Consider the following 27,886-nt stretch of genomic DNA (forward strand, 5'->3'; position numbering starts at 1 on the left):
ACTCCAGGGCCTAGATTTTCGAAGCTCTCTTAATGCTAAGATAGTCGTAAGTGCCATACATTAACATTAACTTACGACTATCTTAGCGCTAAGAGAGCTTCAAAAATCTAGGCCCAGGCCCCTAATACTTACTTAAGCCTCCGCATAATCAGATCTCTGTATCTAAAGCACAATGACAGATTCTTGTAAAAGGTCCCGCAGTGGTCATCTATGTAAAAGTATCCCGCAGTGGTCATCTATGTAAAAGTATCCCGCAGTGATCATCTATGTAAAAGTATGGGAGTTACAATCAATCATCTTAGTACTAAGATTGCATCTTGTAACAGGTCCCTGGGCCAGGCCATGTCTACACGATAATCTTAGTGCATCATTTTCTTAACTTGAACTGTTTTTAATCATTGTCAATCATTTTGTAAATACACATGGGCACTGTTATATAATGAGGGTTTTTTTGCTATACAACCACACATACCTAAGACTCAATAAACCACAGTGGAATATCACAATGTACTAACACCCCAACAAATGTACATCTAGGAATATATTATATACATCGTCCAATTATATTACAAACAAAAGCACATGATAATGTGTCACTACAGTTATGATACACATGCTACTGATGTCCTTGCATGAGAGAGTGAGCAGGTTGAATACCAATACACAGAGTGTTGAAAGCCACCAACAAATGAGGCAGTCAGTCTAAGGATCATAAACAGGGCAAATATGTGATATAAATCTGTAACCAGCAGCTCCTGGCATGACAAGGGGAGGTAAGCATGTACATTAAGTTGCGCTGCATACGATTCGTGCTCCAGCCATACCTGCTGGGTTAAACCAACTGCAGAACCATCATGATCTGACTGTTGAACTTGTGGATCTACAGAACAACAGCTGGCCATTTGTCAGCTGCTTGTTTGCCTCCTGCAATTCCTATTTGGTCTTTTACACAATCACTCGGAGAGAGGGGATGTTGGGAGGAGTAGGAAAGGAGACAGACCAACATACCCCCCTCCCCCCAATCCCAAAAGTTGGCTTTGGACTCAAGAAACCCAAGACAGACCAACATCCCCCAATCCCAAACACATGATGTGACACATACTGTCTGGGGAAAACGCTGTTTGTTTATCAGTAGGAGATCAAGATCAAGTATAAAGTAATCAAATCATATTGTATAAAGAGTTGAGTGGAGGGAGTGAGTTTGGTTTATTCTACACAATTTACGCTTTTAGCAATATTCCAGCAATATCAGTGGGCATTGGGGACACCAGAAATGAGCTTCACACATTGTACCCATGTGGGGAATCACAACCTATTTCTACTCAACAGTGAGGCGTATGATGAGTCAACGTTATTACCACTAGACTACCCCACCGCCTCCTGTACTCAATAGAATGAATGACTTCTCATGGTGGGTGTCAACCCATTGTTGGAGGAAACCCAGAGTGATGAATGTCTGAGATGTTTACCATGTTGGTGGAACTCTTGTGCATGGTACTGACACTCCTACAGACATGATTGGAGATAACCAGGATTCGAACCCTCAGTCACAGGTTTCTGGTGTGCCCAAGTTACACAACTCTACACAGTGAAAAGCAGCCACTTCGACAGCTATGCCACCTGTGACATCGGACAGAACAAGCCAACATCTTCACAATCAGACTTGTGACGAGTAGATCAGGCAGGTTCCATCATGTGTAGTTTCATCTAACTACGAAATTGATAATTAAATATTCAAAGCGGGAAAGTGTGATGATTGTCTGTTTCCTCGTTAGTCAACACCAAACTCAGCAATGTTCTCTCTACATATCATCAGTCTGTACATCATCACGTCTTGACATGATCATCCAGCAAGTGGTATACGCAACAAAGACCCAATCTGTAAGACATGACGGAGTCAGACTACTCAAACCAGTTTGTCTTCTCTTATGATAAGCACACTTTGCTGACCACCAAATCCAATTGGACACCCAATGAATTAATGAATTCGTGCTGGATATATCAATAAGCTCACAGAAGTATAATAAAACTGTGTGGACTTGAACCCAGCCTTAGGTCAGGAAGAGAGAACGCATTGACCACTAGACTACTCCACTCAAGTGTTACAAAGACAACTCACAGACTGTGGAAGTCTACCTCAGTGGAGAATGTGTAATAAGTAATTTGTACAATTATTGAAATATAATCCACACCATCTGAATATTGAATCTTTGGATCACCTATTAATTTCTGTATTAACTGTACCGACCTATACTAGTTTCATGAAGACTACACATACAATAACTATTTACAACTTATATCACCTAATTCTCCTCATGGTGCCATATCATGATAAGCAGTGAAATCTTTGAAAGAAACCAAGAAGTGGTACCCTGATATTATAAATTGTAACAAGACTTGCCAAGCTTTAATCTCTTGAAAGGTTAAAGAAATTATAGGTCAGAGATGATGTCAACCTATTTAAGATGAAAAGATTATGAAAAACATAGCACATTATCAGTTTTCAATTCAATGCTCAAGTATCAATTGTCAAGTATTTACCAAAACATTTAGCTCTTAAAATCTGACAAGCCTGTTTGACTATGTTGCATATACCATATTTCTCCCTGGTATGGTGAGAAAATGACAGATTGGGACTTGATAAAAAAGTGATGATGTCCTCACAGCTCAAGATAAGCTGGGTATTTGCATAAAATATGGAAATTAATTCAAAATTACCCTATCCAATTTGAATTGCACACAAATCTTCCAAAAAGGATTTAAATATAACAGATTATATCAATTTGGGAGGCCCACAAAATGGTGGGGAGAGAAGGGACAGTCATAAGACCAATTCCATTAGCTGACCAAATAAATGACCATTCCCTAGTGATAACTTGATTCCTACTGGTCAGTTATGATTTGAATATTTATTACCTGGGATGCATATTTATTACCTGGGATGCATATTTATTACCTGGGATGCATATTTATTACCTGCACTATGGTATAACAAAGTACTACAAACCTCATCAGTCACGGCAGCCAAAGACCTCTATCATCATCAAACATTGCCGGGGTAAAATCACCCTCATCCATTCAAACTGTCAACACATATACAACTAAAATCACAGGCAGCTCGGAGCTTGAGAGAAGCTACTGACGATTGGCTCTCCGTTGGTCATCTTGGTCCAGACATTCTATCACGTGGATCTGTAGGGTGTCCATGTCGGGGCATGTTAGATTGCACTGGGGGCACACAAGGGGGGCTTCCTCCTCCTCGATTTGACCTGGGTCCATCTGAGGAGGGCCCTGAAGAATAACAGAGGTTACATCTTTATCTCTCCTGACTCGGTAAGGTCAACATGTTTTTAGAGTAAGTGAGTGAGTTTATTTTTAAGCTGCACTCAGCAATATTCCAGCTATATGGCAGCGGTCTGTAAATAATTGAGTCTGGACCAGACAATCCAGTGATCAACAGCATGAGCATTGATCTAAGCAATTGGAATACGATGACATGTGTCAACCTAGTCAACAAGCCTGATCACCCGATTCTGTTATTCACCTCTTACGACAAGCATTGGTTACTGAAGATCAATTCTAATCCGGATCTTCACTGTTTTTTTAAGAAATAATTTGAATTTTTGTTTAACATTGCCTGTAAATCATCCCAGTCAGCACCCCAGGGACCATCCCTAGTGACACCTACCTGGTTCGGCTGCTGGTTCAGGTTGACAGTGTCAGGGTAGCTGAGGTCAGGTAATGGCTGGTTGTCTGGCATCCCTCCCTGGTAGTTAAAGGTGGGCTGCAGGGGGCCATAGGGACCCCCTGGGCTGACACACTGGAGGTATGAATGGGGTGACGGTGCTACCCGACGCTGCATCTCACTCATCTGACGGCGGGAGTACGCCTCGAGGTCATCGATGAGCTGTTGGTTCTGCACCTGGAGGTCACCCATCTCCGTCAGGATCCGCTCCTTGTCCGACACCTGCTGTTCCCGAGCTGACCGTTCAGCATCAAAGTCAGCCTTGTAAACATCTGCCTGGAAGGGAATACAATACAGGATAAAACACCAAGTAGGATCAAACCATCAGATCTCTTAGTGTGATATGATACCACACTGCATGAAGATCTGACCAAAACAACAAATATATGCCTTTCTTGGTACTCAATTTTAGGTGGAATTGCCATGGCTCAAAAACATTTTGATGTACAAAATATCCACAACATAACCCTAAGTTTCCAGCGATTACATTTGGAACTGTCTGTTTACCTGTTTGTTACCCAAAAACTGGATATGTTGGTCTGATGTCTTCATTCAAAAGTAGCAAGAATTTAGAAACCTAAGGCAGACATTGCATGATAAGAAACTCCACATGATGTGATGTCGCTATAGCTGGTTGCACACAATCCAGGAGACCATGCCATGGAAAGTATCATGATTCTGTTCCAATGAGTGGGGGTGGTGGGGTAGCCTAGTGGTTATTGCTAGAATATTGTTAAAAGTGGCGTTAAACTAAACTCACTCACTCACTCCAATGAGTGCACTTGTAGGATAAAATACTTTTGTTCAAGCAAAACCCAATGTTTAGTTAAAAAAAACCTTTGAAAGATGTTTTAAATATGATGGAAATTATAACAAGTATGAAAACATAATTACCCCAACACAATCATACATGTCAACAGCTGATGTTAGACCTTTTGAGAAGCATAATCTAATACGTATCAGGGATTTACAGGACACGAATTCCTGCATGCTATACGCATAAAAATGGACAATGGATCCACAGGGACGTAGAAAAAGTCCAAATACTTTTTGTAAAACTTCAAATCAAGTAACAATAAGTTATCACTGAGTTTGCTACTAGCTGGGTTATGGTATCATTTGCAATTTAATTGCTGTAACAATGTGATGATCATGATACACAATACAATAACAGTAACTGAATGACAACAATATTACAACATGGTATTGATAATAATATTTAAGTGTCTGGGACCCCCATTTTGAAGTTCAGGACAACTGAATATTAAGAATATGAGTCCCAGGGACCCTGAATTACAGGACTCGAGGTAAATCCCTCAGTATATTACGGCTATTACAAACTCAAAGTGACCACTAATTTTAGTTCGTAATAACCGTAGCTCGTTAATACTCCTTTCTACAAATATGTTCAGCAAGAGTCTGAGAGCACCAGTATATTAGTTATATAGTAACGAGCAGAATAAATGCGACAAAAACCTTTATTCTGTAGACTCGATCATACTATCAAAAAGCCGAAATACATTGTTTCTAGCCGCCAGTAGCTTGCCTCGTTGGTATGGAATTATCTCCCTTGGGTTCAGGGATGGCTTGATCACGTGACCTCGTTGCTAGCAGTAGAAACCGAAGCTTTGCCATGACGTTACAAAACAACAGAAATTGACTCTTGGGAATATGAGTCCCAGGGACCCTGAACTACAGGACTCGAGGTAAATCCCTGAGTATATTACGGTTATAACCAACTTAAAGTGACCACTAATTTTAGTTCGTAATAACCGTAGCTCGTTAATACTCCTTTCTACAAATATGTTCAGCAAGAGTCTGAGAGCACCAGTATATTAGTTATATAGTAACGAGCAGAATAAATGCAACAAAAACCTTTATTCTGTAGACTCGATGCTACTATAAAAAAAAACGAAATACATTGTTTCTAGCCACCAGTAGCTTGCCTCGTTGGTATGGAATTATCTCCCTTGGGTTCAGGGATGGCTTGATCACGTGACCTCGTTGCTAGCAGATAGAAACGAAGCTTTGCCATGACGTTACAAAACAACAGAAATCGACTCTTGTCATATTATGAAGCAGGTATTAGATCCGTAACTAGACTTGTGAAACTGACGGGACTGCATCGGGCCTCTGTTTACCGAAATTTGACGAAATTTGACGCAGGGTTAGGGACGGAGCAACAGGCTGGATCGGGATGTCATGCTACTCTTGGGGCAAACGACAGACGACGTATCGCGCATCTCGTGGCGGCGTATCCAAACTGGTCTGCAAAACAGCTTGCCGTGAAGGCGTCAAGTCAAGGAACCCCTAAGGTATCAGAATGGACAATCAGAAGATCTTTAAAGCAATCTGGATATGTCAAGTGAGTGCCGAAGAAAGTTCCATTGATGACAACAGCACATGTGGAGAAAAGGCTCGAGTGGTGCAGAGAAAAGGAGGGTACAGACTTTTCAAATGATATTTTTACGGACGAATCAAAGTTTCAGTTTTATAGGACCACAAGAAAGAGGTGGTCAAGAGGTGGACGTAGCTGCAAAATGGTTCCGAAGAAATGAACGGTGGGTAGCCTGGTGGTTAAGGCGTTGCTCATTAAACTGAAGACTCAGGTTCGATTCCCCAAATGGGTACAATGTGTGAAGCCCATTTCTGGTGTCCCCTGCCGTGATATTGCTGGAACATTGCTAAAAAAAAGTGTAAAACCAAACTCACTCACTCACTATAAATGTTATGATTATGTTTTTGTCAGAAGTGAAATATCTCGCCGGTTGAGCAGCGGGCATGAACAGATCATCCTACCTGAGCTTTGAACACAGCGGCCATATCCTCGTACTCTCGCTTCTTGCTTGCGAGGTCGGTCTTCAGCGACTGGATCTGCTCATCACGGATAGTGATGGCCTCCTCTGCCGCCATCACCTGAGCTGTTAGGTGGTTGATCTGCTCCAACATGGCACGCTGGTTTTGGGGAATGGAGCCCGGTGTCTGCCGCTCCTGAAAGGGAATGGAGGCATTGATGTTGGGTCACTTGTAGTTTACAAGGATTAGGGGGAGATTTTGTGGTGAAGGGAAAAGGTGAGATGAGGAGAAGATGAGATAAGTGGAAGTCTGGAGAGGGGAGAAGAGATAGTAGAGGAATACTGGAGAAGAGAGAAGGAATACAGAGCAGAGAAGAGAGGGAGACGGGAGAAGAGATAGAGAGAAGATAAGAAAAAGATAGGACAGGGCAGAAGAGACAGAGAAAGCAAAGATTTGAACTGAGAGAGTAGATGCAGAGCATAGAACAGAGGAAGATAAGAAGAGGAAGAATGGAGAAGACAAAACATACAAAGCACAGAAAAGAGGAAGATTGGAGAAGAGAAGGAACATACAAAGAGAAGAGAGGAAGATGGGAGAGGGTAAAAGAGAGAGATGAGAGAAGGTTGATGGGTGAAAACACTTGATGAAGGAAAATGGGGTGAGATAAGAGAGGGGAGAGAAAGAGGAAGTAGATGGGATATTGGAAGAGTGAAGACAAAGGTCAATGAGTAACTACCACAGCCAACTACTTCATCTTTAATCAAGGGAGAGCAGTAAGGTTTCATACAGATTAAAACACATCTTTACCCAAAACATGAGGTACAATTACACATTGGACTGCTCTGTATGTAGCCATGTAAATAACTCTTTCTCATTCAACTCAACTCACCATAATTGTAAAAGATCATGTAAGTTGAATGTAACCTTATATTATACCATGATATCTAAATGTATAACATTCGGATAAAAGGCAAAAAAATAGACTTATCTTTGCCATGTCATATTGGAGAGAAGAGTATTTCATATCATACATGCATGCTATCAGCTTTCACAATTTCCAGTGAAAAAGTATGACACTTTGAATAAACCCTCAAACACTCCCCAGACCACAACTGTCATTGCAGAGTTGTCTCCCATGAATGTCCACCCACCTGCTGCAGCTTGTACTGGTCAAACGTGTCCAGGAGTTCCTTGTAGTCATTGACCAGCTGCTCAAACGATGTCCGCAGTTCACTCATATTGTGTCTGAATAGAAAAAATAACAAGAGTTTATTCATTGGTATGTCCTGCTATCGACATTATCAGAGTTTGACGAAAGTGTAACCTGTAGATAAGACGACCCCCTTTCTTCAGACTGTTTTATTATGTCCTCAGAATTCAGCATATCTATGGTAAGATACGGTAAACACATACATGCACGACATAGCAAAATATTTGAAATTTATCCTGTCGAAAGTCTGATGCGGACATAACAGGTCTTGGTAATGCACATACTTTGTGACTTCATGGCTCTGCCGCTCCTGTGCGTGGGCGTGCTCGGACAGACCACAGCGCTGTTGGAGTGAATGGATCAGGGCCTGCATCTCGTGCCGGTTCTGGTTCAGGTCCATCTGGTACCGCTTGTTCCTCTCCTCCAGGTCCTTCATTCTGAAGCAGAACAATCACAACGGTAACAGCAGGACACGTACAGTGGTCTTTGGGTCTGAGAAGGTCTGCTTGGGTCTGTTTGGGACTGAGTGAGTGAGTGACTGAGATAAAATTCAACGTTGCAGTAGCTTCATTTCAGCCATATTTCTTGGACTCAGAGGTCTACTAAGGTCTTTTGGAGATTGGAAAGGTCTGCTCGGGTGTGTTAGGGACTGCAGGTCTACTAGGGTCTGTTAGGGACTGCAAAGGTCTGCTCGGGTTTGTTACTGATTGCAAAGGTCTACTTTGATTTCAGAATGAAAAAGTCTGCTAGGGTATGTTTGTGACTGAAAAGGTCTATAAGGATCTGCTTGGGACTGAAAAGGTCTGTAAAGGTCTGCTTGTGTATATTTGAGATTGAACAGGTTGGCCTTGGACGGGATTTAAAGACTCTGCTAAGTTCTGTTTGGGACTGAAAAGATCTAAGACCGCCAGGGTCTGACTGGGACTGGTAAGGTTTACAGGGGTCTGCTTGGGTCTCTTCATTCACCTTCTGTCCTTATTCTCATGTGCATCTGTGGCGGCGGACAACTTGGTCTGCGTCTCGTGGACCTCACTGATGAGCGTCAGCACCTGAGATCGCAGAGACTGGACATCCGTGTCGTATGTGGCAGACTGCAGCTGAAGTGAAGAACAGCACCGCTAGATGGCATGCTGATATTGTAGTTTTATCATATTTCATCCATACTCGTTATAATATTGTTTTTAATTCTGCTTCACTGCAGAAAAGCCTAACACAGGCAGGCAATTTTCATTTCTATTTCTCCACGGAAATTCATTATCATCAAAGCCAAACAAGCATGTCAACATTTTTTCTAAAAGCAGGCTCATTGTATTTCTTGTTTCATGTTTTTAATAAATAAATTGCATTAATCATATGTAACATTTCATTCCATATTGTTTACATTAATTTAAATGAAATTTCAACTGATTGGCACTGCTACTCTGACAAGCTTTAGAAGTCTTTCTTTGTGGCAATAATACTATTGCTTCTTTATGTTACACACAAAATGTCCAGACAAGCAAAGAATAATTTTGACTAAATAAATATAAAAGAAATAAGAAGAACAGAAAGTTTTTGATATTATTAGTGTCCGTGTCAGTGGTCTAGCACTTTCAACAGTTCCCCTCGTATCATCAGTGAGTTTGGTTTTACCTCGCTTTTAGCAATATTCCAGCAATATCACGGCTGGGGACACCAGAAATGGGCTTCACACATTGTACCCATGTGGGCAATCGAAACCCGGATCTTCGGCGAGAGGAGCGAACGCTTTAACCACAAGGCTAACGCACCGCCCCTCGTACAATCAGCATGGGTTGCAAAAGGCCATATCTATTGCATACTGTCATGGGGTGACTGGATTAGGGTTATAAGTCTGAGTATTGTACAGTGTGTCTCCAGTATTGTACAATATTTCCCAGTATTTGACAGTGAGTCCATATATTGTATAGTGCGCCAGTATTGTCCAATTTGTCCAAGTCTTGTACTGTGTGTCTCAGTATTTCACAATGTTGTGTCAGTATTGTCTTGAATCTTACAGCATTGACAAATAGCAAGATTCAAGATTCACGATGAATAGTGTTACCCTTATTTTGAACTGAGAGACTTCAAGGTGGCGGACTGACAACATACCTGCTGCTCCCTCTCTGTGTCCTGTTGCCGTGCCAACTCCATCAGCTTCTGCTCATGCTCCTTCCTCAACACAGCCACTTCCTGTTCATGTTGTTGTATCATGGCCGATATCCTCTGACTATTCTCGGTTAGTCGGGCTTGGAGTTGCTGACTCTGCACAAAGACAGGATGCAGTTCACATAACCATTGTTACAGACCCATCCAAAACTTAGAGCATCCTTAAGTCTTTTTTGGTCAATCACAGAAAGTGCCAAAGTGGGTGAGTGAGTGAGTTTAGTTTTACGCTGCTTTTAGCAATATTCCAGCAACATCACGGCGGGGGACACCAGAAATGGTCTTCACACATGTTGGGAATCTAACCTCGTGCTTCGGCATGACAAGCAAACACTTTAACCACTGGCCTACCCCACCGCCCTTGAAAGTGTGGAAGACTTTAAGACACTCTAGTTATGTTGTTTGGACAAAGAACTGGCATTTACATTTCAAGCAAGTAAGTAAATCAAACTTTGAGAAATATTCCACATATAAACAATAAAAAAGTCCAGTCAGACAATCAGTTGACTGAAAATAGCTGAAATGAGCAAACCTGCAGCTATAGTGAATAGTTATAAATAGTTCTGTAAGTGAGCGAGTGAGTATGATTTTATGCTGCTTTTAGCAATATTCCAGCAATATCCAGGAGGGGGACACCAGAAATGGGCTTCACATATTGTACCCACTTGGGGAATCGAACCTGGGTATTTGGTGTTAGGAACCAATGCTTTAACTACTGTGCTACCCCACCGCCCCTATAAATAGTTCAGTCTGGACAACACAAACCAGTGATCAATATCAAGAACAACTATCCATGCCACTGGTATATGAAGACACACAATCACACAAGTCACCCAGGCTGACCATTAGAATTGATATTCAGCAACCCATGTTTTTAGTAAAAGGTGACTAATGGGATCGGTCGGTCAGGCTCGCTGACTTTGTTGACACATGGCATCGTATCCCAGTTGCGTAGATTGATGCACATGCATTTGATCACTGGATTGTCTAGTCCAGACCCGATTATTTACAGACTGCAGGAATATTGCTGAGTGTGGCATTAAACAGCTACCAACCAAGTCACTCAGCTTGACCGCCATCTCACAACTACCACAGGATGCCACAGGTCTACCACAGGAAGCCAACTACAGGAAACTATATTTTGTACAAGTGAGTCAGCTTTTACGCTGCACTCAGCAACATTCCAGCTATATGGCGGCTGTCTGTAAACAATCCAATCTGGACCAGACAATCCAGTGATCAACAGCATGAGCATTGATCTACGCAACTGGGATACAATGACATGTGTCAACCATGTCAACGAGCTTCATATGACAAGCATTGGTTGCTGAAGATCAATTCTAACCTGGATCTTAACGGATTTGTTTTTTACTATCTCAAAGGAAAACATATTTTAGTTTGTTACAACCATAATTCATAGTTCATAATACACACTCAACAATGTTTTGAAGTCCATGGGCTTGGATTAAATTGAAAAACGTAGTCATCTCCGAAAGCTGTGTTCTTTAACACATGCTCTATAAGTGTTATTTGAGGGTTTATTTATTTACAAGACACATTGGTCCTTCATGTCGGAATTAGTATGCTTACTCAGAATGACATTTCAAATGAATACGACAGCCATGTGTAATTGGGATATTGGTTTATACTTTTTGACAGCTGTCATTTCGTTATTTAACACCTGGTTGACTGGAAAACAAAATGAAGAGGAAAAAAGAAAACAATTCTTCGTTTATGTGTTGTTATCTCATTTTATATATTAGCATTGTTTCATTAAAGTTATTCATTCTTTGTATCGTGTTATTGTCTGTTTTTGGGCCAGAGGGGTAGCCTAAAGGTTTCATCGTTCGCTCGTCATGCTGAAGACCCAGGTTTGATTCCCCATGGGTACAATATGTACAATTTCTGGTGTCCCCCACTGTGATATTCCTCTAATATTGTAGGAGACGTTAAACTGAACTCACTCACTCTATTTTGGTTTGAAGTCCTGGGTTTAATTTAGAAGCATAAATTACTCAATTAGAATGGGCAAAATCTATAATTTAGCCCAGACATGAAAATGTGCAGTCCTAGAGCTGTTTTCACATACTGTAAACATCAAATTTGGGTCAAATGTTTTTCAGCTATAATTGTCAAAATCCGTAATGAAGCCAAGGACTTAAACCGTGCACTTATTATTTGCAGAGTCTTGTAATGGTTGATGAATTATACAATCAAAACAAAAACTTCACTTGAATAAAGCTCACCCGTTTACCCGTGGTAAACTGGGGTTAAAAATAAGATAAAAAATTTACCTTATTTTTCTCTCCTTGTACATGTGACCTCATTGTTGCCATTTCAGTTTTAAACTTTTGCTCATTCTTCTGAAGCTGTTCCAACAAGCGTGCTACCTCCTGTGTCTCTGTCACTGACATACCAACTACATCAGACATACCACTTTGTGATTTTGAACTAAACCCTGCTTTCTCAACCAACTGTAAAGAAATGCGAGTGTCTGACAGGAGACTTTGCAACTGAAGGTTGAGGTCAAGGTTCTTCTCGAGGAGTTCCTGGTTTTCCCTCTGGAGATCCTCCTTCAGCTTCTGCTGGCACTCCAGATCCTTCAGAAGCTGGTCAGCGCTATCGCGGAACTGACCCACCTGGGAACTCAGTTTATTTTTTTCTTCTGTCAATCTTTTCATTTCTCCATTCTTCTCCTCTAGCTCATTCTCCAGCTGACTGATTCTTTCCTCCGTCTCAGCACTGACACTGACGACAACCTGCAGCCACATTGGATCACTTGTTCACACAGAGTTATCTAAGATTCTCAAATGTGTGTCGTAGGAGGCATATTGAGAAAACATCTTGAATTGGCTCAAAATGTAGGTATTTTGTAAGTTCTCATTTCCTGATATTCCTAGATATTTCAACATATTATTTTGAAACTGCATATAATTCAATACTGTAAAACCAAGCAATAAGATCACTTCCTCTTTCTGTGTCCTGTGATCTGTGAAACAGGGTTTTACATAGAATGGGAGTCATGGTGACTCAGTAAATGTTTGGAGTCATTTTCTAAATTAGTGAGTTTCAAAATATATTGTCAATAAAATAATTCTGTTATTGATTTTAAATGAAGCAAGGGGTGTGAAAGTATATTTTGTGATATTGTCCTCTGTTGTAAGTAATCTGATGCAGTGTGTGGCTGTTGTATTTAGAGAAGTCTTTTGGATTCAAGATACACTTATGTCAAAAATATTGCACCAGCTATGACATAAACGGGATGCTTTACGTTATTTAGGCCCATGACACCAAATTAAGATTTGTTCATTTTACCATTGGGAGTGATGTCCCTTGATAAAAGGACATAGCAAACATCAGTATTAACAATGTTCATAGTGCAGTCAGGATTTCCATACGTTACAGGACTCACAGGACAACTGGCACACGTCAGATACTTGACACGGAAATAGACCACTTGAATGCAAACGATTCATACACGTTTTTTATCAAGTTGGAAAATATTACAATCTGACATATTCCACAAGAGCAGAGTAGAATCTGTTATTTTTTCATCAAAAGAGGGGACATCATTCAAGTTCACGTTATGATAGCCATAATAAATTTGAAAACAGAAAACATTTTGAGTAAATAACTTCTGAAAACAGTGTCATGACACTGTAGCTCACCTACATGTAGTCAACAGTTAAAAATGTCATAGCAGACACTTAACAAAACTTGATGTCAGCACTGCTGTTAAAATAATTGATGACATGACCTTGTGACCTACCGTTTCATTAAGAGTAAGGTCAAGGTCGTCCATGGACATGCCTTGTTCCTCTGCCTTGCTACAGACTTGAGTTGCCAGCTGTTCACTCTTCAGCCGTGCAGACTCCAGGGCGTGGATCTTACCCAGCAACTCAGTCTGGTACAAAAATATGAAACATCAGTACAATGATCAAGGAACACTTATTTTCCTCATTGTTTTATGCATTCCTAATAAAAAAATTAACACTGTAAAAAAAAACAATCATTTGAAAGAATCTTTTTTAAATTCCATGGAACGCAAACTTATATGATCATCATGTTTATAAAAAAATCAAAAGTTAAGCAGAAAGACAAATGGTTACAGTAGTTTAAATGACTAAACATGATTAACAAACCTTAACCGCACACATGCCAATACACCAGAAGTGTGACTAGCATTCCAAAGTTCCCAAGGAAGCCAGATTTGGGAAAATTATTTTGGCTTCAAATTGGATTTAACTTAAATTTTCTTAAATTCATTGGTATTATAACAATAAATTCAGTGTAAAATTAAGCATTTAAACAGGCAGATGTCCCAGTTACATGGTCTATAGATCAATGCTCATATCAGTCACAGGACTGACTTTTCCGGACTTCATTATTCACGGAATGCTGTCACAAAGCTGGTATACTGCAACATGTGGCAACAAATAACAAATGCTACATGAAAATACAGTTTCTATGAAGTATACAATGTGGGTATGTCAATAGGCGAGGTGAGGTGAAATGGGGTTTGCACTATTTCGCTCATATGACGACGTGCATGCGTGTGTATGTGTTACTGCTTGTACTAGCCCAGACTAAAACTGGTTTTATAGTGCCAGCTCACTGACATGCCATGCCTCGGTTAAGCATGAATACCCCACTCAGACACAATATACTGACTCCGAGCCAACCAGTCCTTGTTGTACCCATTAATGTCGAGCGCCAGACAGGGACCAACAAGTACCATATTTTAATGTCTTTTGGTATGACATGGCCGGGAATTGAACCCGTGACCTTCTGCTTTCCGGGTGGACGCTCTAACCACTACACCACGGAGGTAGTCCAGACATGTCAATAACATCTACCACTTTCTATCTCTCCAAGGAATATTACTGTACCATCTTCTCCTCCTTGCTCGTCTCCAGCTCGCGGACCTTCTCCAACAACTCTTCATTGTCTTTCCGTAGTCCCAGGATCAGTCCCAGGATCAGCGCCTTCGTCTGGTCAAACTTGTCACGGTTGGCTACGTTGGCGTCGTGGACTTTCTTCTTCCACTCTGCCAACGCTTCATACTGCTTCTTCATCATCTCATTGTTGTCTTTCAAATAATCTGACGTCAAATATGTCACTCATTAAACATAACACCATTTGTTTGAACTTTCTGAAAACACATCAAGCAACTGGAGCTAAACAACATGAAAAGTGATATAATCCAAGTAACATTCTATATAACCATATAGTTACCTAGAAAAGTGATATAATCCAAGTAACAGTCTATATAACCATATAGTTACCTAGAAAAGTAATATCATCCAAGTAACAGTCTATATAACCATATAGTTACCTAGAAAAGTGATATAATCCAAGTAAAGTCTATAGTTACCTAGAAAGTGATATATATAACCATATAGTTACCTAGAAAATCATATAATCCAAGTAACAGTCTATATAACCATATAGTTACCTAGAAAAGTGATATAATCCAAGTAACAGTCTATATAACCATATAGTTACCTAGAAAAGTGATATAATCCAAGTAACAGTCTATATAACCATATAGTTACCTAGAAAAGTGATATAATCCAAGTAACAGTCTATATAACCATATAGTTAACCTAGAAAAAAAGTGTAACAAAGAGTTACCTAGAAAGTGATATAATCCAAGCAACAGTCTATATAACCATATAGTTAGTTTACCTAGAAAGTGATATAATCCAAGTAACAGCCTATATAACCATATAGTTGCCTAGAAGAAAGTGATATAATCCAAGTAACAGTCTATATAACCATATAGTTACCTAGAAAAGTGATATAATCCAAGTAACAGTCTATATAAACCATATAGTTACCTAGAAAAGTGATATAATCCAAGTAACAGTCTATATAACCATATAGTTACCTAGAAAAGTGATATAATCCAAGTAACAGTCTATATAACCATATAGTTACCTAGAAAAGTGATATAATCCAAGTAACAGTCTATATAACCATATATAGTTACCTAGAAAAGTGATATAATCCAAGTAACAGTCCTATATAACCATATAGTTACCTAGAAAAGTGATATAATCCAAGTAACAGTCTATATAACCATATAGTTACCTAGAAAAGTGATATAATCCAAGTAACAGTCTATATAACCATATAGTTACCTAGAAAGTGATATAATCCAAGTAACAGTCTATATAACCATGAGTGATAGTGGCCCTAGAAGAAGTGATATAATCCAAGTAACAATCTATATAACCATAGAGTTACCCTATATCTATATAACCAAAAATCCATATATATAACCATGGTTACCTAGATATAATCCAAGTAACAGTCTATATAACCATATAGTTACCTAGAAAGTGATATAATCCAAGTAACAGTCTATATAACCATATAGTTACCTAGAAAAGTGATATAATCCAAGTAACAGTCTATATAACCATATAGTTACCTAGAAAGTGATATAATCCAAGTAACAGTCTATATATAACCATATAGTTACCTAGAAAAGTGATATAATCAAAGTATAGTCTATATAACCATATAGTTACCTAGAAAAGTGATATAATCCAAGTAACAGTCTATATAACCATATTACCTAGAAAGTGATATAATCCAAGTAACAGTCTATATAACCATATAGTTACCTAGAAAAGTGATATAATCAAGTAACAGTCTATATAACCATATAGTTACCTAGAAAAGTGATATAATCCAAGTAACAGTCTATATAACCATATAGTTACCTAGAAAAGTGATATAATCCCAAGTAACAGTCTATATAACCATATAGTTACCTAGAAAAGTGATATCATCCAAGTAACAGTCTATATAACCATATAGTTACCTAGAAAAGTGATATAATTCAAGTAACAGTCTATATAACCATATAGTTACCTAGAAAAGTGATATAATCCAAGTAACAGTCTATATAACCATATAGTTACCTAGAAAAGTGATATAATCCAAGTAACAGTCTATATAACCATATAGTTACCTAGAAAAGTGATATAATCCAAGTAACAGTCTATATAACCATATAGTTACCTAGAAAAGTGATATAATCCAAGTAACAGTCTATATAACCATATAGTTACCTAGAAAAGTGATATAATCCAAGTAACAGTCTATATAACCATATAGTTACCTAGAAAAGTGATATAATCCAAGTAACAGTCTATATAACCATATAGTTACCTAGAAAAGTGATATAATCCAAGTAACAGTCTATATAACCATATAGTTACCTAGAAAAGTCTATATATAATCCAAGTAAGTAACAGTCTATATAACCATATAGTTACCTAGAAAAGTGATATAATCCAAGTAACAGTCTATATAACCATATAGTTACCTAGAAAAGTGATATAATCCAAGTAACAGTCTATATAACCATATAGTTACCTAGAAAAGTGATATAATCCAAGTAACAGTCTATATAACCATATAGTTACCTAGAAAAGTGATATAATCCAAGTAACAGTCTATATAACCATATAGTTACCTAGAAAAGTGATATAATCCAAGTAACAGTCTATATAACCATATAGTTACCTAGAAAAGTGATATAATCCAAGTAACAGTCTATATAACCATATAGTTACCTAGAAAGTGATATCATCCAAGTAACAGTCTATATAAAATGAGCATAAACATAATGATAAATGATGGGAACTGTTAGCATGTACCACATTAACCCCAGCATGCAACTTTCTCTAATAAGCATCCTGACCTACATATAAATAAGTCTATAATCTCTAAATGCAACCCTTACTAAGATGAAAAATTTACATAACAGTAAATATGTAACTAAATAAATTTATTTTTTACACCAAAAAAAAAACACCTATGGTTGGTGATATGAATCACACTGAAGTAATTTGATAGAACTTCTGTCCTGCATCTTCTTGGCTCAAGCCCTCTCCTATCCCCTTAGCACACTAGGGAACATAAATGTTTTCCACTCTATTGAAACCATTTCTTCCAGTTTATATGAATCACACTGAATAAGCATCTGGTTCAGGCTACCACAATTGAAACCACTTCCAGTTTAATGACAAAGCATCTGGTTCAGGAAACACATGTTTTCAACCCAAGTCCTATTTACCACTATAATATTACTTCCAAGGAAACTATGCCTTTAATGCATGTAGACTTAAAAACAAAGAGTCAAACACCCTGAGCACAATCTCTTAAAGAGTTCTAATCAGTGTCTTTTATTCAGAATGTTCAGCAATTAGTGTTTTGAAATCAGGATTGCTTTAAAGTTGCCAAGATGTAAATTAGATTATTGCAGAGGAGTTTCTGCTCTAACATAATGTAGTGCCAAAATGTGTGGCTGCATGTTCATATCGGACTGGTACTAGTATCTGATTGATTCTGTATTGCTAGCCAAATGAGATACAATTCAACAGGTTTATAATATCGATACTCCACTTCGACACAGTATACAGACTCTGAGACAATTAGTCCTTGTTTTATTCCCAGAGTGAGTTTGTGAATCATACTCTACATAGAGCACATTCATATCACCATTTCCCATTGTTTTTCATGCATATTTGATTGAAAACATATTAATTACAGGCTTCATATAATAAACATTGTCACAAGAAGTTTAAGACAGACGGTTTTGTAGTATCTCCTTCAACCATGGGGAACTTCATTATTATGTCTATCAATGTTGAAAAAAAACTGTGGACTTTATAACCTTGGCATGTATTCATTCCAGATCTCTAGTAATTCCCACTAATTGTCAAAACCAAAATACCATACCTCTTAAGTCGCTATTTTCCCGAGACAGATCATGCACTCTCATCAGTGCTTGCTCTAGGGTGACGTCAGTCAGAGAGCTGGGAGTCTGTGACATCCCCAGGGGGTTAATCTGACTGAGGCTGACTGGAGGCTGGGACCCCGTAGAGGAAGGGGGATGGGAGAGGATTTCGAAGTCAGGGGAGAGGCCGTTACTGAGCCCCGTGCTGCTCCTTCTCATCCCCGTCTCCTGCACACCGTTGCTTGACATCATGCTGGTCTGTTTGTCCTACAGCATCTTCTACACAACCCTGGTTTTGTGGAAATAACAATCTTTCAAAACTGTAGATGAATGACTTGCTTTAGCATGTGGAAATGCCACTGCTTACTGTATTTCAACTGTATCTGAACTTCATCAAAATCAGACCATTTTATCAATTCACTCACTACAATTCCTCACCACAGTAAGCTCTCACCAACTTCAAGAGGGGGTTACAGCAGGGAAATTCAAATCAGATGGTTTTAATGATCTAAACAGCATCTGTTTTCTCGCATCTGTACTAGCAATATAAATATTTCGTCACTTTCAGCTTGAATGAATATAGGATACAATATTCCGTGAGATCAGCAGGTAGAGCATCCCAGACTGTTATTATGGTTACCTGTCATTACTGATCCTTCGGTCTTTGTTTAGTGTTATCACAGTCATGACTTTTGGACTTTTAATGCACAATGTAAAGTTTAGGTCCCTTACACAAAGCTTCAGTGTGAACACATAGAAACAAACAATCTGATGCAGTATGTGCTTATAGATTACTGACTGTTAGGCTGTACATATTCAATTATTAACGATGATTAAAGTGTAAATGGACAAAATCTTTGCAACACCATGTTCCATACATTTCAAGAAGGGGCAGGTGAAAGCTAAAAGATGGTTGTTTATTGTTTGATTATTTGTTTGCGTGTTGTTTGTTTGCATCCATGACAAAATAGTTTCAATTCTTTATTTATAACGCCATCACAGGGTGTGTGGGTTGGCACAATATTTTACAGTTATAGGTGTCAACAAAATGGTATCAATTAAGATTCAACATGGTTTCAGCTACTTAAGTTCATATCTTTTTGTTTTCCAACACAAGGGGTAATGAAGAATGACTACCAAAATGTATAATACAATTTTAGTTTTACTTTCATTTAGAAACAGGAAACGAGTGATGTGTATCCGATAGCTGACAAATATTCTCACTCCGTTTATACCTTCAATTCAAATCATATCAAGTACATGACTCTGTGACAGTTATGACAATAAATTCTACATACTTAATTTACTGTAATCTCCGGGGTAAGACGGTCTTTTCTTCTCTGAAACGATTGCTTTACTTTGGATACTCGTGATGTCGTAAATATCCAGAAATTGGGGAATTCCCGCAGATGGTCCTTGACCTTGCATTGAAATAAGCACTCTGATTGGTTGATTTGTCAACTCTTTACAGCGACTAACTGTGGGCTTTTTCCGTTGGATAAGCTTGATAAAACTTTCCAAAGACATAAAGCGCAACTAAATGACAATGAACATTTGAACATTCGTCTTTATTACCGCTCTAAGCACCATAATACATTTGGGCAAGGATGTTACACTGATATTTTCGTTTTTGTTTAAGCGAAATTTTACTTATTTGACATGCTGTTAGTATTATTAACAGCATAATATTTTACCTCTAATTTAGTCTGTCTCATCGAACAGGCCATAGTGTCGTAAGCGACATCTATGAGTTATTGGCTGTGCTAAGAGCTTGAAGGAAAACCCATGAGGAACAACACGGATGTTCAGATAATGTAAAAATTATACGTATGACGTTGACTGTTATCAGTTGATTAAAAAGTGATCATTTGACACTGGTTGAACGATATTTTTAGGCCTAAATGTTGATATGGGCTGAAATTTAAATAAACAAAGCTTTGTTTTATAGACATATATGTAACATGATCAGATATTCCGAGTGTTGAGCTTTTTGTGTTGCTTGAAGTGACAGTTACTGCTTGGGTAATGTAAAACTCACGAACATTTTACTTATCTCTAGTAGATAGGGTTTTATTGTCGGTAAGTTTGTCAACGACATAGGTGCTTTAGCCAATTCAGAAACAAGCATAACAAGAACCATATCTGTGGAATGAACAGAACTGAACAACAACATTCGATAGCGTTATATACATGTTATATAACATTTTCAGACGGCAACGTTTACTCGCGCTATAACGAGGTGTGTTGCGTCACACCGACATTATAAATACTCAGATGATTGCTTGTGTTTATGATAAATTTGGTTTTTTTTATAATTTAGTGAGCTGTTTTACAGTTGATGTGATTGGTTCCAGCAATTTTTTCAGGCCTGTAAACACACAATAAGAGGACATAGTTTTCAACTACATGAACAGACAGCAATCAAGAAAATATGTAAAACTGATTGTTTCACATTTGATTTGTTCATGTAGCAATTTCTAAATTTATTTGATGCATGATTAAGGGCAACGAGAACCAAACAGACACTTTGACAAAGAGAGGGATAAAAGTCTACACTGCATTTACGATATTGCAACTTTATATTCTGAAGGAAAGGGAGAGAAGTTAACAATTAAACCATGTCAGAAGAAGATACAAGCCAGCAGAAATGTTGCATTGACAAAGTAACATTTTATACTTATGTTGCTGAAGGTGGGTGATCTATCTTTTCATTAAAGTGCACCTGGTATGTTTCTATTTCTGTACAGTAGCAAATAATACTCAGAAGCAATGCAAGTATAACTACATGTAGTTAGTAGGTTTTATTTGTATAATTATTAAATCTGTTATTTTATTATGCATTCATGATTGCAGTCAATTTTCATTACTTGATGGTCAGTAGGGAAGCCCAGTGTTTAAAGCTTTTCCTCATCACGCCAAAGACCCGGGTTTGATTCCCAACATGGATACATAGAGAATTTCACCCAAGTGTCTACTGATATCAATTATATCAACACGAGTTGATAAAGTTACAAATATCCGAGGCTTGCCAAAGATATTTTTACCTTTATCAACGAGTATTGATATAATTGATATCAGTAGACACGAGGGTGAGATTCTATTTATCATCAAAAATCATTCTTTGTGTAGTTTCCAATGAAAAATGCACATCTCTCAACATTGTACTACCATTAGACTTTCAGTTCAGCGATGTCATAACATTGTGACGTCACCAAGTTCATGACGTCATAGCATTGTCAGGGCATTGTACAAAATCTACTGTCAAAACGATATCTCCTAGGAGATATCATATGATCTCAAACAAGCGATATCTCCTGTGGAACACAGTTTTGGATGATACAATGTGTGAAGACCATTTCAGGTGTCTTAGTCATGATATTGCTGGAATACTGGTAAAGTGATGTAATACTATACTCACTCACTACCTGATGTTACCATTGTTACAGTGCTAGGATTCCATTGTTACAGTGCTAGGATACCATTGTTACAGTGCTAGGATACCATTGTTACAGTGCTTGGATTCCAGCAAAAATAGTTCCAGCAGCTAGCCGTCACATTGATGTGTGTGACTTCGTGACAGTGCTGGATGAGATCATTTGCATGTTTAATGAATCCTGATATATGTTTTTTATATGATATATGTATTTGTTAAATTATACCAATTTACTGTGAAAAAAGAACACTTGTGTAATAATCTGTTTCCCACCCAGGTAGAGTAGAGCAAGTGAAGGCTTGTATAGAGGCAGGTCTCCCTACTGAGATAGCCACCGCCACTGAGGACACAGAGAGTCCACTACACATAGCTGTACTAGGGGTGAGTAGGTGTCTTTCTGGGGGTGAGAAGGAAGGATTCTAGTGGTGAGTATAATTGCCCATGGGGGTGAGTAGGAGGGCTTGTTTGGATGGAAAGATCCTGTTAGTATCAGAGCCCTAGTTACCAGATATATTAGAAAAAAGCTCCTGATTTTGAAGACCTTTCGCATGTTGCATAGAATTAAAGGGCAGAAACCCACATCTTGTGTATTTATAGAACAAAAAAGTGTTTTCAGAATATTATTGAAATGTACCAAGACCTATGAACATTTTAAATATTTTGTATATATTTTAAGAAGTAACACACTCGTGTGGCGTAAAACTAAACTCACTCACTAAAAAGTAACACATTCAGGAATTATAACCGACATGGAACACTGTGTTTTATGATACAGCAACAACGCTTTGCTGATGACAATGTACCTTTTTGTTAACAAAAGAGTTCTATTATTTGCATGTTTAAAATATTATAATTGTCCGACTCTGATGAGTATTATGATTATGATGATATATTCAGTAATATTTACTTTGTGACATTCAACAGGACAGTGAAGAAATGGTAGACGTGCTGTTGTCTAATACCAACTTCGTCATGGCCACCAACATGTACTGGAAAACCCCACTACACTTGGCTTGTGGCAGTGGCAGACTCGGTGAGTACTGATGTCCCGCCTGTAGTACATCTCACCGGACCGACAGACTTTGTGGTTTATTCCCTCATCGAAAACTGGGGGTGGTGGGGTAGCCTAGCGGTTAAAGCGTTCGCTCGTCACACTGAAGACCCGGGTTCGATTCCCACATGGGTACAATGTTTGAAGCCCATATCTGGTGTCCCCAGCCATGAAATTGATGGAATATTGCTAAAAGCGGTGTAAAACCATACTCACTCACTCATCGAAAACCGGATGCAGATTTAATAAATTCATTCGGTATGAATAACCAGGTTCATTGTGTACCATTGTACCAAGAAAAATTGTTTGTAAAGCTTTAGGACAACTGTTTACAGGCAGTCATGTAATAGTTGGTGTACATTGTATTAGTTCCTCAGCACACCAGATTGGATCAGTGGTCAGGGTGTATGATATTACTGCATGTCATCATGATTGTGTGGATCATTCAGCTCATGTTTGTTTCTGGTTTGCCTGGTTGAGACTTGAATATGGACCATCTATATTGGCTACTTTCATACACCTGGGGTGTAACTGTTTGTGGCATATAACAACATTAACTGTTTACAGGATAGCTGCTGACTGAAATGAACCAAAACTTTCCTTCTCATTACTGGCAGTTTGTTAAATAGGGATCGTCCATGTTATCCTGTGTTCCTGTCAGTCATGGCCTGTGTATTGCCCTACATTCCTGTGAATCTTGTATGTTATAGATGTTGCCAGAAAGTTGTTGCAGCACGGCGCTGAGATCGACTACAAGGACTGTGGGGAGTGTACGCCACTCTTCCACTCCGTGAACAACAACCAGGTGGACATGGTCCAACTCCTCGTTGAAGGTCAGCACTTCCACACCACACACCAAGGCACAGAGTTGTGCCCCTTTGCTTCACGCCCCAAGCCGACATCAGTCTGTTTAATGTAAACAATGGATGGTAGAAGTTACTCTGATTATGCTCTTTGGTTTGCTCACAACCACCCAAGCTGCTGGATTTCACTTAAATGTTTAAAGTATATAGTATGTAAACAGTATTTCAATGATATCTGGAACGAAATTTAAGGCTTATGAATGACCTGTTTCAAATATCGTTGTCCTGTCTCCTTGATTTATGTCTTAAAACTGACAAACATATCTTTTCTCCCAATTATCCTAAAAATATAGAACCTGCTTTTGTAGGGTTAGAAAAGCATTCCATCAGCTGTTTGGTCTTGTTTTTTGTTTTTTTAGTTAATTTCCATCCCTGATTTTTGAGAACCACCTCCATGGTGTAGTGGTTAGCGCGTCAGCCCGGAGAGCAGAAGGTCGTGGGTTCCATCCCCAGCCTTGTCATAGAAAAAGACATTAAAATATACCACTAGTTGGTCCCTGCCTGACGCTCAGCATTAATGGGTTCAACAAAGACTGGTCGGCTCAGAGTCCGTATAATGTGTCTGGGTGGGTTATTCATGCTTCACTGCGGCATGGTATCTCAGTGGGCTAGCACAATAAAACCAGCTTCAGTCTGGGCTAGTACAAGCAGCCACACATACACATGCATGCACGTAGTCATATGAGCGAAATATTCTTAAGTTCGACGTTAAACCCCATTTCACCTCACCTGAATTTCGGAAATAATGATACTCCAGTCAATATTGTGTGTGATTGTACCAAATGGGAACAAATACTGAATCATTTTAAGTCCATTTTTTCTATGAAATATTAAGTTTATTTACTTAAAGACCAATCTAATATTATTAGTTTTGCTTGTTTGTTTATAACTGTATTTCGGCAGCTTGTAAGGAATCCAATCTGAACCAGACAAACCAGTGAGTGATATTATGAGTAACTTTCAGTGCTGTCAAGGTATGATGACATGCAATCCACAATCATCAAGCCTCTTAAAAGCGTAAAAACCAAATATTGAAGCCTCTTCCGAAATATTGAAGCGGAAGGGATTCCAGGATACGATATGCCTCCATTACCTGTATTGGCCATTTATACCAGACTCTGATTGTCATCATGCATTGATTTGTGAGGCCAAGTAAAATAAATGTTGTGGTTCCGATAACACCTCTTTAAAATTTAGGGTAGGCAGGTAGGATTTTTTATATATTTTTAACATTTAATTTTTAGAAGTAAAGTACAAACTAATAACACATTTGTCAGTGTATAATTGTTTATTCAATCAAGGTTTCAGCCATATGTCGACTTTCTCTATCAGAATGTCCGATGTCTGTAGGTGCCAGTAAAAAACAATGGTATCTAAAAGCTTATTTCATTTATACCGCTTACAAACTTAGGGTCGGCACCAGAATTCAAGGGTCGGCCGGGTAATCGGAACCACATTTTTTTTTTAGGAGTGAATGATTGTTGACACTTCAGCTATTCAGGGGGCAGTGGGGTAGCCTAGTGGTTTAAGCATTCTCTTGTCACACCAAAGACTAGGGTTCGATTCCCCACATGGGTACAATGTGTGAAGCCCATTCCTGGTGTTCCCTTCAGTGATATTGCTAGAATATTGCTTAGAAACAGCATAAAACTATACTGACTCATTCAGTCATTGGTTTTCCTGATCCAGACTTGATATGTACAGGTGACAGTTAAGGAAATCGGTTATCACTAACTCTGTTGTAAAACATGCACCTATTCTGTCAGTTATTCTTAGCTTTGTACTGACTACTATATTTCTCATTGTCGTGTGAATTTAAAAGTGAAAATTCCTCTTTCTCCACAGCAGGTTGTGACCTTGATACTTTGAATGAAGAGCTGATAACTCCTCTAGATCAAGCTCTACTCCACAACAGAAAGGAAATTATCTCCCTTCTTATCAAGGCAGGATGTGCTATTGACAAATCAGACGGACTCATCTACTACCCAGATCACTATGCAAACCACATTGTGTTTTCACTGTTGGTCAATAATGACCTTGGCAACATCAAACTGCTTAACGACTGTGGGTATACTATGAAATATTCATATATGCAAGAGATGTTCCAGAAGAAGCATATTCTAGCAATGGAAGAGGAGGCCTTCAGGATGCTGATGAGAATGGCCCAGAATCCTCATAGTTTGAGCAACTTGTGTAGGACATGTATACGCAGGACGTTACAGGCAAAGAGATATGTGAGTCGTAAGTCTTTGGACTCCATGATAGACAGACTCGATGTTCCAGAGAAATTAAGACGGTATCTCTCTGTCTGTGATACATGATGTTCTCAGGATATATTGTTGATGATATTATGTAAACAAGTGCAGAAGTGTTTTTGTGTCAGAAATGGACACTGCCTCCATGGTTTAGTGGATGATCAGGATGCACACTTCTGGAATAAAATGAAAAGAAAATGTTTAGTTTTTCCTTCATTATTGGATTTCCTGTGGAAATTAGTGTTGTATCAAGGAACTCCCTTGTGAGTGTACATAATAATACTGGTTGATGACGACCCGTGAAGGTCCGGGTTAGAATGAACCTTCAGCAACCCATGCTTGTCGTAAGAGGCGACTAACTGGATCGGGTGGTCAGACTCGCTGACTTGGTTGACACATGTTATCGGTTTTCAATTGCGCAGATTGATGCTCATGCTGTTGATCACTGGATTGTCTGGTCCCGACTCGATTATTTACAAACCGCCGCACCGCCATACAGCTGGAATATTGTTGAGTGTGGCGTAAAACTAAATTCATTCACTCACTCACTGGTTGATGACAGAATGGCTTCCCATGTGTTTGCCAGAATCCAGATTCTTGGTCTTATGTCAGCTTTGCTTAAATTCAATATCAAGTGCTGTTATGCCAAAGTATGTTTTGTAGTATACTCCTTAGCGATTTGTCTGTATCAGTCTGTATGTGTTGCCTTCTGATAGTTATGGATTGTTTTTATTTTCAAAAAGCATTTGTGTTTCATGACAAAAAGATGGACTTTGCTGAAAAGGACAATAGTTTGTTTCCGGAGTACAACTCCAAAACCCTTAAATATTTCTGCATGAAACTTGCTATATGGATCAGTCTAGTGTTCAACTGATGCCACTTGATGATTTTGGAATTTTTATTTCTTTATTTTAGTTGTTATTAAGGCTGGGAATGGTCCAAATTTTCTACCTGGGTACCCCACCCACTGTTACTGTTATATTCTTCAGCTCGAAAACCTAAAATTTCGAGTTTTTCAATATCTTATCCATGTATTATATTCAAAAGAAGTGACTCTAAATTATGTCTAAATCTTCAAAGACAATACAAGCTTTTGATCATAAATGAATAACATATTGCATTGTTTAATCTATGAGTTACATGATCATAATAGCCCGGTTATTGAGACATTACTGGATCCAATTCATTACCCACCCGTCCCCGGTATCCGGGGTTATGCGGGTTAGGCGTCCCAGGCCTAGTTGTTATCATGATGACAACTTGAACTATACACAGCAAAAAAAGTTAAGCACCCCCCTGATTTTTCACAGAGGGGTGAACTTCATGGAAGCATGGTATGAAACTGATAGAAAGAAGAGAAACAAAACGAATTTTAGTTAAAAGAACAATCATTTGGTCATTTGGAACAGAAGTTTTGTAACGGTATGAGCACTAAAAGTGCATGAAAACACACAGTGAAATTGAAATGGAATTGCAGCCAAAAGACGTGTGTTGAAGTATCGTCAGTTCAAGGTCTTGGGGTGTGCCACCCGGTAAAAGCAGCTTAAATAAAGTGGATCAGTGTCCCAGGAATCACAAAACATCAGTAACGTGTGCTGCCACCACGTGCCTGAAG

At 38.7% G+C, this 27,886-nt stretch overlaps 2 protein-coding genes across 7 annotated transcripts; one reads left to right on the forward strand and one right to left on the reverse strand.

The window, feature by feature from the left end:
- Positions 1-1,770: 1,770 nt before the first annotated feature.
- On the reverse strand, positions 1,771-20,089 carry LOC124277480 (NF-kappa-B essential modulator-like). Of its 2 annotated transcripts, XR_006898834.1 has the most exons (13): positions 19,968-20,089; positions 18,672-18,958; positions 14,804-15,015; positions 13,684-13,818; positions 12,209-12,673; positions 9,861-10,013; positions 8,718-8,848; positions 8,036-8,188; positions 7,693-7,786; positions 6,545-6,736; positions 3,689-4,021; positions 2,977-3,291; positions 1,771-2,936 (listed from the first exon to the last, which is right to left on the reverse strand). XR_006898834.1 is itself a non-coding variant. In XM_046713173.1 (12 exons), exons 2-12 carry the CDS (start codon positions 18,919-18,921, stop codon positions 3,136-3,138), a joined length of 2,274 nt encoding a protein of 757 aa, XP_046569129.1. In that variant the 5' UTR covers positions 18,922-18,958; positions 19,968-20,089; the 3' UTR covers positions 2,895-3,135. The 2 variants fall into 2 exon arrangements, 1 of the variants encoding a protein (XP_046569129.1); XM_046713173.1 differs by having other exon boundaries at positions 2,895-3,291.
- A 322-nt stretch (positions 20,090-20,411) lies between these two features.
- On the forward strand, positions 20,412-26,469 carry LOC124277481 (poly [ADP-ribose] polymerase tankyrase-like). Of its 5 annotated transcripts, none has more exons than XM_046713176.1 (6): positions 20,412-20,483; positions 21,260-21,360; positions 22,380-22,483; positions 23,027-23,135; positions 23,864-23,986; positions 25,862-26,469. In XM_046713176.1, exons 2-6 carry the CDS (start codon positions 21,288-21,290, stop codon positions 26,335-26,337), a joined length of 885 nt encoding a protein of 294 aa, XP_046569132.1. In that variant the 5' UTR covers positions 20,412-20,483; positions 21,260-21,287; the 3' UTR covers positions 26,338-26,469. The 5 variants fall into 5 exon arrangements, with proteins under 5 accessions (XP_046569132.1, XP_046569134.1, XP_046569133.1 ...); XM_046713178.1 differs by having other exon boundaries at positions 20,442-20,483; positions 21,173-21,360; XM_046713177.1 differs by lacking the exon at positions 20,412-20,483 and adding an exon at positions 20,490-20,908.
- The last annotated feature ends 1,417 nt before the right edge of the window (positions 26,470-27,886 follow it).

The sequence above is a fragment of the Haliotis rubra genome, unplaced genomic scaffold, assembly GCF_003918875.1.
Source record: "Haliotis rubra isolate DU_JTF1 unplaced genomic scaffold, ASM391887v1 Scf222, whole genome shotgun sequence".
Lineage (NCBI taxonomy): Eukaryota > Metazoa > Mollusca > Gastropoda > Lepetellida > Haliotidae > Haliotis > Haliotis rubra.

Bases quoted from the DNA above. Each gene is read 5' to 3' on its own strand.
- LOC124277480 (XM_046713173.1), bottom strand. From the start codon at position 18,921: ATGATGTCAAGCAACGGTGTGCAGGAGACGGGGATGAGAAGGAGCAGC. The intron at 12,674-13,683 runs GTAGGTCACAAG...ATGTGGCTGCAG, and splicing joins ACCTTACTCTTAATGAAACG to GTTGTCGTCAGTGTCAGTGC. The intron at 7,787-8,035 runs GTATGTGCATTA...TTTTCTATTCAG, and splicing joins CAGAGCCATGAAGTCACAAA to ACACAATATGAGTGAACTGC.
- LOC124277481 (XM_046713176.1), top strand. From the start codon at position 21,288: ATGTCAGAAGAAGATACAAGCCAGCAGAAATGTTGCATTGACAAAGTA. The intron at 23,136-23,863 runs GTGAGTACTGAT...TGTATGTTATAG, and splicing joins TTGTGGCAGTGGCAGACTCG to ATGTTGCCAGAAAGTTGTTG. The intron at 23,987-25,861 runs GTCAGCACTTCC...CTTTCTCCACAG, and splicing joins GGTCCAACTCCTCGTTGAAG to CAGGTTGTGACCTTGATACT.